Source organism: Mytilus galloprovincialis, chromosome 2 (genome assembly GCF_965363235.1).
Source record: "Mytilus galloprovincialis chromosome 2, xbMytGall1.hap1.1, whole genome shotgun sequence".
NCBI classification, from domain to species: Eukaryota; Metazoa; Mollusca; class Bivalvia; order Mytilida; family Mytilidae; genus Mytilus; species Mytilus galloprovincialis.
The window spans coordinates 75,659,068-75,676,934 of NC_134839.1; the positions used below are offsets into that span (position 1 = coordinate 75,659,068).

Consider the following 17,867-nt stretch of genomic DNA (forward strand, 5'->3'; position numbering starts at 1 on the left):
GTTTTAAATAAAAGCTTACTTTATGCTGATTCCAAAAACAAATTTACGTATATTTTTTATTTGAATAAGAAAGATAAGTTGCTTCTTCCTGTTTACAAAAGGTCTCTTCTAGCAAAGGTCAAAATCTAGAAAGTCAAATTTACCTTTACGTCCACTATATATGGGAAATTAGTTATTTATCAATACAGCTACTTTTAAGTATAATAGGAAAGGAAACTCCACTCAATATCAGCGCACCCTTTTTAACAAAATATACATGCTACGATATGTCACAACTAATTAATAGTTTGTCAATATTCCATACGGTTTCTGGAAAGTAATAATTAACCAAAATCAAAATTAATGAGATCCTGAGTGTCCTTGACCTTAGACCTTGACCTCGTTTTCTTCTTGATGGACTGAAGATCTCATATCAAAAGACCCTAAGTCTATAACTCATGGTTTAGACTTCACTCATTTAAAAAACAGAATGGGTTAATAACTCGTATAGAGTCTCGTCTCCGGAATGCTTCAGTAAATATTATACACAATGTTCTACGGATATGATAAGCAATTTGGTGAAATAATTTTACGAAATCTTTAACGGTGCGCACAAAAGAAAACAGTATCAGGGAGATAACTCTTACAATAAAAATGTTCGGTTAAACAGGATTAGTTTCAAAAGTGCAATAACTGTTCGATAACATATGCAAAATATTATGATCCCTTATTGACATCTTGCAAAACCACTTTACACCACAAGAAGAAAATGTGGCAGAAGAAGAAAAAAACGATTATAGTAATCTGAACAAATACAATAGGTCGATCAACAGAAAAGTTTAAAGATCTATAAAACAACAACTGAACATGATATTGTTCCCGCGTTTAAAGAAAAGCGGCAAATATTTGTAGCTACGATGTTCATGAATTTATAATTTAGTTGTGTCTAAAATTTCATATACGGGAAAATATTTTGAAAACCTCCACTTTCTACCCAACAGTCGTAGTGTGAAAATAGACACCAGGTTAGATTCTTCAATTCGAGAAGCCATTGCTAACGAGATTAATAAGTGCCATCGCTAGTTCTTAGTAGGACATGTTAAACTACCGTACAAGTAAACAAGCCTTGTAGATGTTTTACTTGTGGAAATAGAGGTAATTGGAGTGTTATGAAAATAAGAAGTCCCAGATATTAAGTACATTCATTTTATTACCTTTACAAAAACGATTTGAATTCACCTGAAACTACTTTATAGACACCTGTAGGTAGTTTAAAGATAATGTTAAATAAATGGAAATTGGTAACTGATAATCAAAACATACTAGACGTAATAGAGAACAATTACAAAATACCGTTCAAAACAGAACCTGGTCGTTTACATATTAGGAAAAAAATCATCATTACATGTAGACAATATTTATCAAATCATATATTTATTTACATTTCATAATAATTCTCTAAAGTGTTTAAACTATAATTTTAATAACATTTTAGGGGATGACTAATTGATATTCGGTCCTAGCGGCGTAGGAGTATTTGTTATGGATTGACTTTTAATTTTCATCTGGTGCTATGCATGTGTTGGTGTTTTTTTTTTTTTTTTTTTTTTTTTTTTTCTTTTTACTGCATGACAATTTATTTTCCTTTATGTACACACTTGTTTCCTGAACTCTGTGATGCAAATCAAATTTATTCCTTCGTGTCTTTTTCAAGGTTATTTGTTTTCAGGTCTAACAAGGCTCAGATCTTATCCATTTTTCAAAATCCTTCCCCGAAAATTAAATGATCGTCATACCTGTTTTCAAAAGATCAATATATGAGTTCACCATGATCGTATTTAAATGTACAGGCTCTATAAATAAAATCACTGTAAAAAATGGGACGTGATATCTTTTTTTATTAGAACAGTTACGTTACAGATACAGCGCTAGCAAAACTCTATAAGAAAATCTTTGTATCTATGAAAGAATTCACTGAAAGTTTAATTAATTTGTGGTAAAGACTTATAATACACAAATAACGTTCATTGAAATCTAAAACGCGACAAAAAAACATGAGCATATTGAATGAATTGTTAAGAGCCGTGGTGTAGTTGTTAGTGCATCGGACTACTAACACAAAGGTTCCTGGTTCGATTCCCGTTCCAGGATGAAAATTGCAGGGACTTGAAACCATTTGCCAGTATGGTCTTGAGGACACGATGATGGTCCGTCGGAAGGGGACGATAAATGGCTGACCCGTGTTAAGAGAGAGCCATATCTCTTGCACGTTAAAGACACCCTTGTAGATTTCGAAAAAGAGCAGACTAATGCCACTACAATGCAGCACTCGCACCCGCAAAGTGAAAAGGGATTGATATAAGTTGCAAAAATTGTTTACCAATCCACTATAAATAAATATGTTCAAACTAAAGGGGAAAGTTAACATTTAGAACAATCATTTTTCATTGTTGTCGTAAACTCTTGAATATAGCATATAGTTTGATTCTGAAATATCCAAATCTAGAAAAAAAGACAAAAATTGCTTTCTGGATTAGATTCATTTCAAATAATCGCTTCATTAACTTTATTTAGTATTAAATTAGAAAGTTCTTGTTTTTGAAAGAAAAAATATCATCAGGGTGAGGGTTTTTAAATTTATTACAAAACGCAATTTAGACGGATCTTTAAGTTTAAATCTACCTTAACCTTCAAACGCGAAAATAAATAAATCATTCTTCTTTTCAAATATTACAACACAATTGCATTTATTTGCACTTTAACAGATTGTAATCATTACCAAAAATAGAGAGAAAAAAAACAATGATTATAAAAATTTAAAAATACCAATTGGAAAGATAATAGAGGTATACACTATGTAAGGATGTTTTAAATCTGTTTGAATAACAACAGGATTAATACATTTACCCATCTTTATCTATGTCCACCTCGGAGAACCCCCCACTTCAATCTGAAACCTAAATAGGTAACAATAATGTAATGCTATTTGCTCCAGGTAAAATAAGTATTAAGTCTGAAGGATCAGGTATATTTACAATTTTATGTCGGAAGGTAAGTGTTTGATACACTAATTTATATGGGTTGTCTTGTTAGACATGTCATTTAGTTGTACTGTTTTACATCTATACATCTTCTGTGGATAGTTGTCTCATTGGCAATCATACCACATCTTCTTTTTTATATGTTAATTTTCTACTGTTTAAGACCAACAATGCTGAACTCCAGACATTTGTTGTTTTAATTTTGTATGAGTTTGGGTTGCTGTCTCATTAACATGTATCCTCCGTCTCTGCTATTCAATCTAAGACAAATAACTGCAGGACAATAAGAAAGTTCATTTCGAAGTCGTGTGCAATAGTTAAAAACGAACAATTTACAAAAAACAAAATCAATCGTTTATTATCTTGAATATAACACACATGCTATATCAGTTGGATCAGAATGAAACAAGTATATGTAATGACAACGATACAAAACAGTAGTTGGGATACTCATTGTTGAAGGCCGTACGGTGATCTATGGTTGTCAATTTCTGTGTCACAGTTCGCTTGTGAATATAAAAAAGAAGATGTGGTATGATTATCAATGAGACAATTCTCCATAAAAGACCAAATGACACAGAAAGTAACAACTATAGGTCACCGTAACAAACTTCAACAATGAGCAAAGCCCATGCTGCATAGTCAGCTATAATAGGCCCCGAAATGACAAATGTAAAACAATTCAAACGAGAAAACTAACGGCCTAATTTATATACAAAACAATGAACGAAAATCAAATATGTAACAAAATATGTACAGAATGTGGCGGGGTTGAACATGTTAGCAAGGTCCCAATCCTCTCCTAACTGGGACAGTGGTGTAACAGTTCAACATAAGAACGAACTATAAAAATCAGTTGGATACAAACAGAACTACAACTTACAAAAACACAGAGTGAACGTGACCGGGTACTTGCATATCCTAGCAACAAAAAGACACTAAGTACAGATACTACCAAGCATACTAGAACAGGAATTCATTTTCCACAATTTTCTACATAAGAAAATGTCTGTACCAATTCAGAAAAAAATGACCGTTGTTTTTCATTTATTTGATGTGTTTGGTATTATATTTGATTGCCATTTGATAGGGGACTTTCCATTTTCAAATTTCCATGAAGTTCTGTTATTTTGTTATTTTCCTTTTTTTAAAACAAACATGCTTGTCACACCAAGCAAAACATTCAATAAATAAGCCCAAAATAAATGAGACTTAATCTTTAAGAAATTTTCTGCAGATATGCATTTGATAATATTTTATTTTGCGCAATAGCCTTTTAGTAGTTCGAATCATGCACAATAAATCAAATAGATTATCTTTTTATGGTTAGGTATTCAAACCGTCAGTTTTTAAACCGGATGTATACATTTACAGTCAATATTACATTTGATAATGCCTTTCCATGTACTTATAAAACATGTTTTAAAAACAAGATTACTCATCAACAAGATATTTTGTACTATTATCTTAAGGTCTAAGTTGAAACGGCAACAGTTAGCTACTATTTTGCCAAATGGCTGTTGAGCTGAAGTCGGTCAAAGCAAGTCCTGTCAACTCTAATGGATCAGATTTCGACCGGATTCCAGTTGGTCAACTATCATACCAAAATGAAGGATTTCAGACTGACAGGGTAACTATTATTCAATACAGTTATCTTCTAAACCATTAACTTTGATAGCATAATAATGATAAGGGTAAGATTCCGGAAAATAGTATAATAAAATGAAAACAAACGATTACAGGGAAATTTCTTTTTAAATAATTAACCGTCATCATTTTCTAGTAAATCTAACAATAAACAAACGATGATAGCAGCAGGCTATTGGAGATTTGTGTAAAATTAGTTTTAAATGTTGCTATATGTATCAATCACAATCTTCAATCGCTGTATTTGTCGAGAGAAACTGCCATAACTCGTTAACGTGCTTATATACATAAATGATAAATTGTTACAAGCTTATCGTCCAGTGGCAAATATTTCAAAGATATAAGAAGATGTGGTATGAGTGCCAATGAGCCAACTCTCCATTCAAGTAACAATTTATAGAAGTAAACTATTATAGGTAAAAGAACGGTCTTCTACACGGAGCCTTGGCTCACACCGAACAGCAAGCTACAAAGGGCCCCAAAAAATTACTAGACAGTGTAAATTCATTCAAACGGGAAAACCAACGGTCTAATCTATATAAAAAACGAGAAACGAGAAACACGTATGAACCACATCAACAAAAGACAACTACTGAACATCAGGTTCCTGACTTAGGATAGGTGCAAACAATTGCAACAGATTTTAACGTTCTAATGGTACAACACCTTCACCTTTTATATCGTAAACAATTTAAAATATCAATTGAAACGGCTATACTCTTCATGACACTTCTCTTGTCTTAAAATAAAAGTATTTCTATTAAAGGTAAACATGACTTTTTTTTTGTTTTCCAGAATGATGCTGATAGTTCTGTTACAAATGAAAAAGTTCATATGGAGATTGAAATGTCACATGATAGTAAATCCGATTGTTGTTCCAGACAAACTTTACAGATACAATTGGCGGTTTACTCTTGTCTAGAAAAGAACAAAACAATTATAAAATTTGTTTTTAAATCAGTATTACTTCTGGCATATCTATCTTATGTAGCGTATGCTATGTACTACAGATTTGGTGGTGAACCGGAATGGAGACTTCTTGTTTGTTCTGTTTTTGGTCTGATGATGATAATCGGATTTTGGTTTTCAAATCGTTTTAAAAACAATATAAAGAATTGGAAACGTGATAGACTTGTATCTTGCTGTAACAGCTCTAGTACAGAAAGAGTAATGTTCCATATTAAGTGGTATGTGGAGTTAAACTGCAACATTTTTATTACAAAACCCATTAGTGCTTTACATGTATATATCTCTTTATCCTATCTTCTATTTCTGATTATTGAATCGCTTTTGAGACATCACGTGCTGACTGTATAAAATAAAATAGAAAAAGAATGGCATGATTGCCAATGAGACAACTTATCTAATACACGATGTGTACAAGAGTTATGATCGTTCTTGACAACGATAGTATACGACATCTGCTAATTGGTAAAACAAGTATGAAATATACTCATATTTTTCAGATTCAGATTCATATAGGATATACATTTTACGCAGTCTATCAGTGACTAAATACGCCCTCGCTCAATATTAATTTACTGGTTGTGTAAGTTAGAACATCATCTATTTTACGGAAATGTGAAATATAGTATCGAATTCATAACAGTGTGGCTATGGACATTGATTGACGCACTTTAATATCCCATTGACTGGGACAGATTAGGTGAACGTTCGTCTATAACGCCCATTGCTCACGACGTCCTTAATATAAACATTTAAACCGTGGGGTCACCAAAGGTTCTCAACGCCTATATAAAATAATTCGAAATACTAATCAGGAATTTGTGTTTTGATTTATATTGATTAATTAAACGTCCTTTACTTGTGTTTTTGTTATGTTTCGACAATCAATTTTCATAATAAGATATCGCAAAGCCATGTTCTTTCAGAAAAAAGAATGACTTACTGAATGCATGTATTGATTGATTATCTTTTTCGGATTTAACAATTGCGATTGTCGAGTTATGTAATCTTTTAACTTTTATCTGTTCTAATTTTATTTTAGAACGAATGCATAATCCACTTTCAAAAGTTGTGCAAATACGAAACATAAAGACAAAATATACTTCTGCCCTGTCTTTTTTGTACTTGAAAGTTATTGGATAGTAAGAAAGCTATTTGGATTAAACCTTGTGAAATTTGCATGCATTTACGTTATTGTATTAGCAAAATGTATCATTTGGTGTATATAGGAAACTTAAACCGTTCTGCTATACTGCTACTATACTTGTGAAAAACACTTGGCAACAGAAACGCATTCATCTTATCTATATAAAAAAATCGACCCAATTTACATAGAAATGGACGTCTTCGTGCATTTGTGATCGCAAATAAAATATGTTCTGGACCTTATGAGTATTTGGACCATACGTGTATGGTTGGACCATATTAGTATACCCTTATGGTCATGATATATGCGTATGGTCCAAATACTCATATGGTCCGGAACACATACATGATATTCTGTGCGTTGTCGGTCGTCTATTAATTTTTTTCTTTTGTTGATGGATTTGACGTCTTTCTGTGAGTGATTATTTGTTCATGACTTGACTTAAAACTTACTTGCAAATAATTTAAAAACAAGACTTGATTTATAAAAATGTCCAAACAAACCATGATTTTTTTTTAAACATACATCACATCCATTGCAAAAGGCTAAAATTCGCCAGGTCTTTAATTTCAACTAAGTGAGTTGACTAAATTAATGTTGCGGACCATTTTCCAATTTCCATGCGGTATCCCTATTTTTTTTCTCGCTCATCTTTTATGTTTGTTTTTTCGATCATCCCAAGACCTCTTGGAGCTTTCATTCTATAAAGTGTGTATTTTTCTAATGGTCGAAGGCCATACGGGGACCTATAGCTTGATAACGCCTGTTGGTCCCTGGAAAGAATGTGTCTGATGGCCTATCACACTTCATATTCTTATTTTAACATGCAGTTATATCTATGATAAGAATATAAATTGAATTGTCATTGAGACAAAAACTCAACCAAAGAGCAAACAAAAAGAAGAAAAAAAAAGCCCAAGGCAACATGTAGATCTTTCGTATCAAGGGAATTGCTATAAATATATTTATTTCAGGTTAATAGTATTAGGCCATACTCAAGTTATAAAATAGATCTTGTCGTCAACTTTTGCAACCAGCTTCTATGTTTCTATAATGCACTGTTCATCTTTTTTGGGCTTCGACTTTTCCATTGGACAGACAATTTTGTTTTCGACTGTTTTAAAAAGATGCATTTTTTTACAAAATCATACAAGTAAGGAGTCTCTGGCCTTTGGTAGTGTTGTATGTTAATTAATGTTTGTTTATTTATTTGTTTAGGAAATAAGTATGACGTACATTTTCACTGAACTAGGACACTTTTTATATTAGTTTTTCGATATCGCTCGGGCAAAAATAATCACGAATATAATGCCTACCCATGTTAAAACTACAATAAAGTATAGTTTGCATCAATTATTTCTTGAACCTACCATTTTTTTTTGTCTGTGTTGGATTTGTGTGGCATTGAAAAAAAACGGGTATAAACTACACAGTGCAGCTTCCAACAAGAATACAAGATTTATTGATTTTCAAAATGCGACCAAAATTAAAAATTTTCTCGCAGCGGAAAAAATGCAACAGTTTGATTTTCATTGAAATAAAATAATTGTTATAATTTACACACCGTTACTTTTTCCAATATAAATATTCGAACTATTTTGTTTGTTGTTTCCTTTATAAATTTACATCATTTTTAAAAAGACCACGCCTCTTCGATATTTAGAAGACTATAAAAGCGATGTTCATTATCTTTCTTCTGCTGTAAGTTTAATTTAGTTATTTTGTGTCATAATTGCCATCTCGTATGTTTTAAATTTGAATAAAGAAGATTCGGGTTGTCTTATACGTCAATGATACACAAAAAAAACCGATAACAAATAAAATAAGGTGCAACATTCATTCTCCATGAAAAGAATACATCACATGGATGTCATTTTTGTAAGAAAAATACCAATTTCGTGAGAAGTTGTGTGTTGGACTTGAAGAGCCAAGGCAAACTGACAAATATCTGAATGAACGAATCGATTTATGGTATATATAAAAAAAAAACAAAGCCCACATGGTTAGCATTGAATAAATAGAAGGCCACTCTTAAATGATCACAACGTAGAAGTTTTTGTTCTCTTAATCAATAAGATGTTTTCTGAAATAACGCGGGTCCCTATTAACTTAACAAGTTTTTTTGGGTTTTTTTACCATGAATAAACATTTTTTTTATTATTATTATTTATTGATATCAGCTCTGGACATTAATATTCTTAAAAGTGAAACTGTTGTTAGTGATGGTATAACAATTATTTAAAATAAATTCCTTAAATGATATGTGAAAAGAAAGTTTCATTTTATGTATCAAAATGTGTAACAAATGATTATTTAAATCCCCACTTGAAGGCCTCCGATAGACTGAGTGAGCATAAAATCATCGCCCACGACAAACAAGTTAAAGGTAAACTTTTCAGTACAATTACTAATAAACGTTTTACTGTCGACCACACTGTTATGAATTTCGTTCTAAGTAATATATAGTGAAATTGTTATTTTTCAAGAAGTTCCTTCCTTTTGCAGAAAATATTTTAAATATTTGGCTGTGTGTCTTTGGTAATTAGTTCAAATTCAGAAATTTTCTGTCATTAAAAGAAGTCGCTCATGTTGTGTCCGTAGAAATGTCAAGTCTGTCATGTAAAAGTCTACATATTTACCAACCAGTAAGTGTCTGACATGATACCCCCTCTCATGCACACACACACACACACACAAAGTTTCACTATAGATAAACAGTTATATTACCCAAGAAAACAAGACAACAGGCGAAAAACAGATTTCAAAGTTATTTCAGGGTCATCAATGTTCAAAAAGCATGTACGACAAACGTTAAGCTCTGCTTCAAGACAAGTTAACAAGTTAAGTTTAATGGACGAACAACCAATACCTGACTTGTGACGCTTTTTTCATACGTAGAAATGTAAAGGTAATTTTGTGTAATGCATTATTCGGAATCTAAACCTTACTTTTATTTTTCAGGATGTTAAAGGTAGCTGTATTTATTTTTATTGTGGTTTACGTTATCGTTAACATTGCTATCGACCATCCTGAAAACCTGATTGCGGCTGCTGGGGTAGCCCTTTATATAATAATCTTCTATGTAACATCTGTGAACCCTGCACAGGTAAGTCTACTGCTATATCCCCCCCCCCCCCCCCCTTGTAAATACCGAAAAACTGAATTTCTCCTCATATAATAATCTTCTATGTCAAATCTGTGAACCCTGCACAGGTAAGACCACTGCTATATCACCTCCCTGTAAACACCGAAAAACTAAATTGCTCCTTATATAAGAGTCTCCTATGTCACTCAGTAAACCCTTCACAGGTAAATATAGGGGCAAAATAGTTCCTCCCCTGTAAACACTGAAAACCTGCTTGATGATACTGGAATATCTCTGTATATAAATGTAAAAGTCTTTTATGTCACACCAGTAAACCCTGTACAGGTTAGTGAGAAATCGAGGGATCGCTAGGTTGGCTGCGTAAAAATTAAAAATCAGTTTATAAATTTATTTGTTTAACTATATTTATCATTTTTAAGGTTAAAGAGCGAAAAAAAAATATGAGACCATTTGTAAAGGTTTAGAAGCACTTATAGACTTAAATCCCTGTATGATTTATTGAAAAAGTTTTCATTATTTTAAAACATGTTTTACTAACGATTAAAACAATATGTATTATCAACGAAGGAGAATAAAAGCCATTTATTAGTCTGTTAAAACTCCTGTAAAAATGTGCAAATCCAAGAACAGTCCGAGGAGGAGAGAACAGTAAAATAACAATTATACAGGAGTATTCCGCAAGCATCCTTTTCTGATTGAATAATTCCATATTATATTATAGGTAGACTGGCATCCAGTATTCTGGGGACTTGCATTGCAGTTTATTTTTGCACTGATTACATTAGAAACTCAATGGGGATACGATGCTTTCAAATGGGTTGGTGATAGAGTAACTGAGTTCCTCGTGTACAGTGATGTAGGCGCTGAATTTGTCTTTGGTACGGTGTTCGCTGAACATTTGTTTGCCTTTAAGGTATGTTTACATAACGAAGCAATGAAACAACTTCATGTATTGTTTTTTGTTTCTGCGGTGAATGCAGCATGCGCCGTCATAGTACATAAGGGTAGTGGATGATAGTGGATTATTCAAGACATACGAAGGATCGATACTAATCGTCTGAATTGCGATCCCCTTTTCCGGAAAACTTCTTGATTTTTTTTTTTGAAACTACATTTCGTATTTTTTCAACTGTTTCCTTCAGCACAACTGTCCTTTAAACGCATATTTTGCACGTACAAACAATTTAATACAGATGCTTTTTTTCGAAATTTGTATCCTATCTTTTTACTTTATTTTACTGTCTTATTATCAAATAATGGTTTAATTGTAGGTTATGCCAGTAGTAGTTTTCATGGCAACAATTATATCAATTCTTTACTATCTTGGTGTTATTCCATTCCTGATTAAACATGCTGGAAGATTCCTTGGATTTTGTATGGGAACCAGACCGGCAGAGTCATTGAGTGCTGCCGGAAATATTTTCCTTGGAATGGTATGTTTGAATTATTTTCATGTCAACTGAATAATGTGATAATGCTGCGTACGTTTTGTTCTTTTGTTTTTATAGATAGTTTTATTGACAATCATACAACATATCCTCTTCTATTTTATTACAGTACTTTTTCATCACATTCTTTGAAGTGGTAAAGTGTACTTTTGATTAATATTTATATTTTTTTTTTGTAGTCTGTAATATCGATGTCCCATTTATGGACATTATGCGTCCGTCCGTCTGTCCGTCTGTCTCGCTTCGGGTTGAAGTTTTTGGTGAAGTTGAAGTTCTATAAGCTTGAAACTTGGTATACATGTTCCTTATGATATGCTCTTTTTAATGTTAATGACAAATTAGAGTTTTGACCACAATTTCACAGTCCACTGAACATAGAAAATGATTGTGCGATTGGGGCATCCGTGTACTATGGACACATTCTTGTTCTTGACTGATTTTTGTTACATATTGGTGGAATGTATTGGTGGTTAGTGTACATTTTTAAATTGTTATATGCCTAGAACGATTTTAGCTTAACATATATTGAATACACTTATGAATTGTTGAAACTTCTTATGTTGGCCTGTAGATGTTTGTTATTCCTGTTGGTGTGTTATTATGGAAGAAAGTCATTCCCAGAAAGAGGATCCAGTCACCTTGGTCTAAATGAATAACATTAACGGTACCAATTTTCCTGCACCAGATGCGCATTTCGATAATACGTGTCTCTTCTGTGATGCTTGTGACCAAAATAGTTTTAAAAAATTCAAAACTTATATAAAAGGTGATGAGCTATAATCCAAAAGGTCCAAAAAGAATAGCCAAATCCGTGAAAGGAATCAGAGCTTTGCATGAGGGAGATACATTCCTTAATTTATGATAATTTCTAACATTTGGTAACAGCAAATTTTAATAACACAAAAAAATCCGTATTTTCATGCCAGTACCGCTACTTGGCTAGTGATACCCACGGGGACTAACAGTCCACCAGCAGAGGCATCAACCCAGTTGTAGTAATATTAACATTAACGGTACCAATTTTCCTGCACCAAATGCGCATTTCGACAATACATGTCGCTTCATTGATGCTCGTGGCCAAAATATTTCAAATCCAAAGCTTATATTAAAGGTGATGTCATAGCGTTAAAGCCTAATCCGACTATGTTTGTAGCGCTTATAGGTCATAAAGTTGCATTATATTATATTTCTGTTTCTTTTGTAGACAGATTTACCACTAATGTTACGACCATTCCTCAAAGATCTAACAAACTCTGAACTACATGCTATATTGACTGGAGGATTTGCAACAATAGCGGGGAGTGTACTTGGAGCTTATATAAGCTTTGGTGTAAGTCAATAAGAGTTATTTTTGAGATAGATTGCACTATCAGAAATCAATGATTTACTTTAACAATTAACTATTGGTTGCTCTGAAAATGGAAAATTCGTTTGAATTAGAAATAGCCAGCACATTGCACCAATATGAAATATCAAATATTATTTGATGAACAAACGACATGGACTTGAAAATTATTGATATTTTTCACCTATGACTTTTCTTTTTGTAGCACGGAATCATAAATCATTGATACCGGGATTGAAACTGTGTACGTCAGATGCGAGTTTTCTCTTCAAAACAATTATCAGTGACGCTCAAATCAAAAGTGAAATTGCCTGCTATGACGTACATATTATATACACTCTTAAATTGATCATATATTAAAGTATACAAATTCCTGATCATGCACAGTTAAAATATTTTGTTGTTAGGTACCTGCAAATCACCTTCTAACAGCATCCGTGATGTCAGCGCCTGCAGCATTGGCATTGTCTAAACTGTCATACCCGGAACTCGACAGGTCCAAATCGTCTACAACTGATTACTCTAAAATAGCGAAATCGTAAGTCCATACGATTACATTACTAACTTCAAGTATCTATCCAATTCGTGTTGCACTATGATTGGAATTATATTGTGCAAGCAACAGAGCAACATGTAAATTAACTAAGCTCTAAAGCCTAGCAAAGAAATGTGTCACGTCATCCGATTCTTCTTTGTATTTCCTGATTACTCGTAGCTTTTGTTGAATCTGATTTGTATTAATAGCTATAAATTTCATGCTTTCTAACTATTTCCAGGTTATAATAAAATATGCTATTACATGATCAAATAAAAATAAATCACAATACGATAATCAAAACTAAAATCGAAATGTGTAAAACGTGAAATTTGTTATTTACCTGCAAATTATTAGAATGAATAAAAGGTAATATGAATAAACTCATCATAGATACCAGCATTGAACTTTTGTATTTGCGCTAGACGCGTGTTTCGTCTCCAAAAGACTCGTCAGTGATGCTCGACTAAAAATAGTTAAAAAGGCAAAATAAAACAGGAAGTTGCAGTGCACTGAGGACCATCAATTCCTAAAATTAGTGAGTTATTATATCACATTGACATCATCCAAATTCCGCAAAACCTCAACAAGACAATACTCATCTGGAACTTTAGGATGTTTTTTTTTCCCAGATAACCAGTTTTATTTACATCGTAGATATTAATATTTTCCTAAATTTTGAACGTCTCTTGTAGTGCAGATAGGAATATATTTGACGCAGCTACTCATGGAGCCACCGTCTCAGCGAAACTTGTAGCTGCAATTGTTGTCAATGTTATTGCATTTTTGAGTTTACTGGAATTTGTCAACGTTACCTTGATTTGGTTCGGAGAACGAGTTGGCGTGGAAGATTTCACTTTAGAGGTTATTTTTTGTTTAAGTTCTGTCATTTCGTTTCTTTGTTATGCTAAATGATACGAGAAAGACATAAAAGGAATATTCAATTTCATCAGACTAAAACAAACGTACAATGCAATGATATGACACAAAGAAACGACGAAAAGATACACAACAGCACACAAAGCACAACAAAGAACACTAAAGAGTGAGCAAAACGAATCTCACCGAAAAAAACGGGGGATCTTATGTGCTCCGGAAGTATATGTTGTTCCACATGTGACACCCGTCGTGTTGCTAGTGTGAGTCCAAGGTCTGCGATAAATATAATTCGTAAGGTCGCATTCGAGGAAAAGAAGAGGGGATTGTAGTTACAACAATTGACACTTATCCAATGTCATATGTGAAACATGTATGCCATAAAGGTCAACCATCTTCTGAAGGCGCCTTACAAATTTCGGTTGGATAATTGTACATTGACCTCTGGAAATTCTTTCTTCAAAAGTTTCCTTGTAAGCAGCAACCCCCTTTCCTTAAAATGAGCTTATCCGAAATAGTTGCAACCATCTTGTGTAAAATTGAGGTGGTCGACCTTCACTCATTTTACCATTTTTTTATAAGCACACAACTCCAGTTAAAAAAAAAAAGCAGTTGGAACTTTCGCAATTTTACTTTTAACATCTTTCGAATAAGACCTGAGGCAAAAATCGTCTTTTCGGAGGTGAAGCGGTAGAAGTCTTTTAGAAGTGAACCAAATAAAATGTAACTTACCAAAACTTATAAATAAATGGATATTACTTCAAATTACTAAAAATATATTTAATTATCAATGTTTTATACTTTTACTTTCAAGCTTTGTTGATACATTACATATGCATATATAATAGTATTTTTTTTTTTTTTAGTTCATGTGTTCCTACCTTTTTTATCCTATTGCATACTTCATGGGAGCAGATGTTCCAGATTGTCGCCAAGTAGCCACACTTGTGGCAAAGAAGACATTCACAAATGAATATATAGCTTACTTCGACTTGGCAAAGATTATAAACAACAGAAAAGAATTAACAAAATTCATCGCAACAGACAACAGCAGCAGTTTAAATTGGTGGTGGAATAAACATGATGTCATATATAACAATGGGACACAAAACATTACACTGGAACTAGGAATAATGTCGGTAAACACATAATTTGTTTTTATTATCATGAATATACTTCATATTTTTATAAAATTTCTGTTCAGTAATACGAAGTTAAGATTGTACTCTTACTTTCCGGAAGGGACCTACGATTACAATATTTTAAAAAAGGAGATATTGGGTAAGCAAAAATGGAACAGCAACAAAATTAACTAGAGAAAACATCATCAGGTCCAGTAGGTAACAATGTTTTCATATTACCTTCTCGAATTAACCAACATAGATAGCAGCAACAGTAGTATACCACTGTTTGAAAGTCATACATCCATTGAGGCAAAAACAAATCCTGGTTACAAGCTAAAACCGAGGGAAACACAGCAACTATAAGAGGAAAACAACGGAACAACAGAAACAATGATGTGAACCAAAAGAAACTACAATAAAGCTGACATTAAAAAAATCAACAATTTAAAAACGCTATTAAAAGATCATTCAGTTAAACAAAAAAATAACACAAAGCTGAGATGGTGATTTATCTGATAATAATCCCTATCAGAAATGCTTGCAACTTGTTTTTCCCGGGGCAATTACCTAGTCTATCCCCCTTTCAGTTTTATGTTTTATCTATTTAAGAATCTTGACGTGACCTTAGATACCACTATGATAGGAAGGTACGACTACCTTATATAATTTTTTAAAAAAGACGTGGGTTATACACGCATAAGACAGGATCACAGCAACAACAACAAAAATCATCTGCAGGACTACAGCCTACGACAATAGAAAGCTATTTGTTTAAAACATAAAGATATAATATCTCTATAAAAAATCAAAAAGAAACAAAAGTCTGAAATAAATTACAAATTTTCCAAAAACCGAACACTAATATACAATAGAAGAATGCTATTTTTAAACATAAACTGTGCGTTACTGTAGTTTTTATGTATTATAATTTTACAAGGACAAATCTGAGGTCGTTGCGACTTATGCTTTATGTGGATTTGCTAATTTTGGATCAATGGGAATTTTACTTGGAGCATTGAGTGCCTTGGTGCCTTCAAGAGAAGGTGATATCACTGGTATGATATTGAGGGCTATGATAACGGGGAATGCAGCTTGTTTCCTGACAGGAAGTATTGCAGGTAAGATAATGGGTGTCTTTAAAGGAGATTGTCTATGTATAACAGTTTGATTGAAATCATATAGGATTAATGTGTATCTGTAAAATATATTTTTCTTTCATTTACATACAGAAAGAAAAAGTTAATTACCTTAATAGTTGAAGTACGTGTTACTATTGTAATTAAGATTGTTGTATAATTGAAGTTGTTTAACCTTGGTTACCAAGAAATAATTTAGTAAAAAAATCGGACTGCAGAAAATCCCTTCATATGCGACACACACCTTATTAACCAGAAATCATAAACAGGTTACCCTTCAATATCAATAAGCCAGTCTTTATAGTATGTACTTTGAACATTCTCATGACATAGTTCCATCAAACATAATGTAATTTAGATGTGCAATGTTGTCAACTTATTATCTAACAGTCTATTTTTATGATCTCCTCAAAATTGTCCAAAAAGATAAAACACAGTTTTGTCACTTATGAAAACAAGGTGTTTTTATAGTTTGGGTATACGATAATAAGACAACAACTTAACAAAACAAAACAAAAGACAGTGAAAAAAACATACAGTTTCGACTCACAATTAACTTCTCCACCATGAGATATATATAAAATAATGTATTTCTTTGTTTTTTAACAGGTCTTCTTTACAAAGGTTGACTTCTTCTAAGTTACAGCCTGTGTTACGAGTTAACAATTCAAAAAGACTGGCCATCTTTTAAAAATGATCTCCTTAGAAGAAGCAGTGGTAATACTGTCTTTTCCGTTTTATATTATTATTTTATTTACAATGTATATAAAGCTTTCCAAAATAGTAATGTTGTTTACTGTAAGTATAAATAGAGTGAGATTTCTCGTATTGTAAGGTCCCAATCGAGGAATAAAGGATGAGATACTTGTAACGTCGGTAAGAACATATCTGTGGTCAGATATAACACAGATACTAGTAGTCTAAAACTGTCAACCAACTCTTGATAACGTCCGTTAAAGGTTCCGAGAATTAAGTTCAACTTTTCTACTAAGTAAAATAAAATTACGACAATTGCCATTGTATGAACATTATTGCACAGCAGATCTTACAGGAAAGAAAGTGAAAGACTTAAATGACTTTTTACTTTCTTTAAATTGTCCTTCAAATCAAAATAGCCGTTTCATTTTCAACTCATTTAAACGATTGCTACGCGTATCTAAATGATCAGAAACAATACATTTTACTACAAAAGTTTATCATCACAATCACGAATTAGTTGAAAGATACAATTTGTGGGTGCCTCAACCTTGCGAGTGAAATATTTTTTGAATTGAAAGATTTAAAGACACCAGAATACTCGTCTGATCGGTAAAAACTGAATGTTTCCTTTTTTCTATTGTGACATTCTTAATTAATTTAAAAAATTTAATTCGTATTGCTGGTAATGCATCCATAGCAATATGTATCATAACGACACACCCGATATCGATCTGATTAGAGTTCTGCTATTTCCATCTGTTTTGTGCGTAGTATAAAGGCAACAATATTTTACCGGTGTACAAAAGTTACAAATCAAT

General features: G+C 32.6%; 1 protein-coding gene across 1 annotated transcript; it reads left to right on the forward strand.

The window, feature by feature from the left end:
• The first annotated feature begins 2,916 nt into the window (after positions 1–2,916).
• Positions 2,917–17,137, forward strand: LOC143064405 (solute carrier family 28 member 3-like). Its single transcript, XM_076237216.1, has 12 exons — positions 2,917–3,030; positions 4,493–4,650; positions 5,463–5,854; positions 9,742–9,886; positions 10,608–10,799; positions 11,158–11,319; positions 12,539–12,664; positions 13,087–13,217; positions 13,910–14,078; positions 14,957–15,229; positions 16,152–16,332; positions 16,960–17,137. Exons 2-12 carry the CDS (start codon positions 4,534–4,536, stop codon positions 16,977–16,979), a joined length of 1,908 nt encoding a protein of 635 aa, XP_076093331.1. The 5' UTR covers positions 2,917–3,030; positions 4,493–4,533; the 3' UTR covers positions 16,980–17,137.
• The last annotated feature ends 730 nt before the right edge of the window (positions 17,138–17,867 follow it).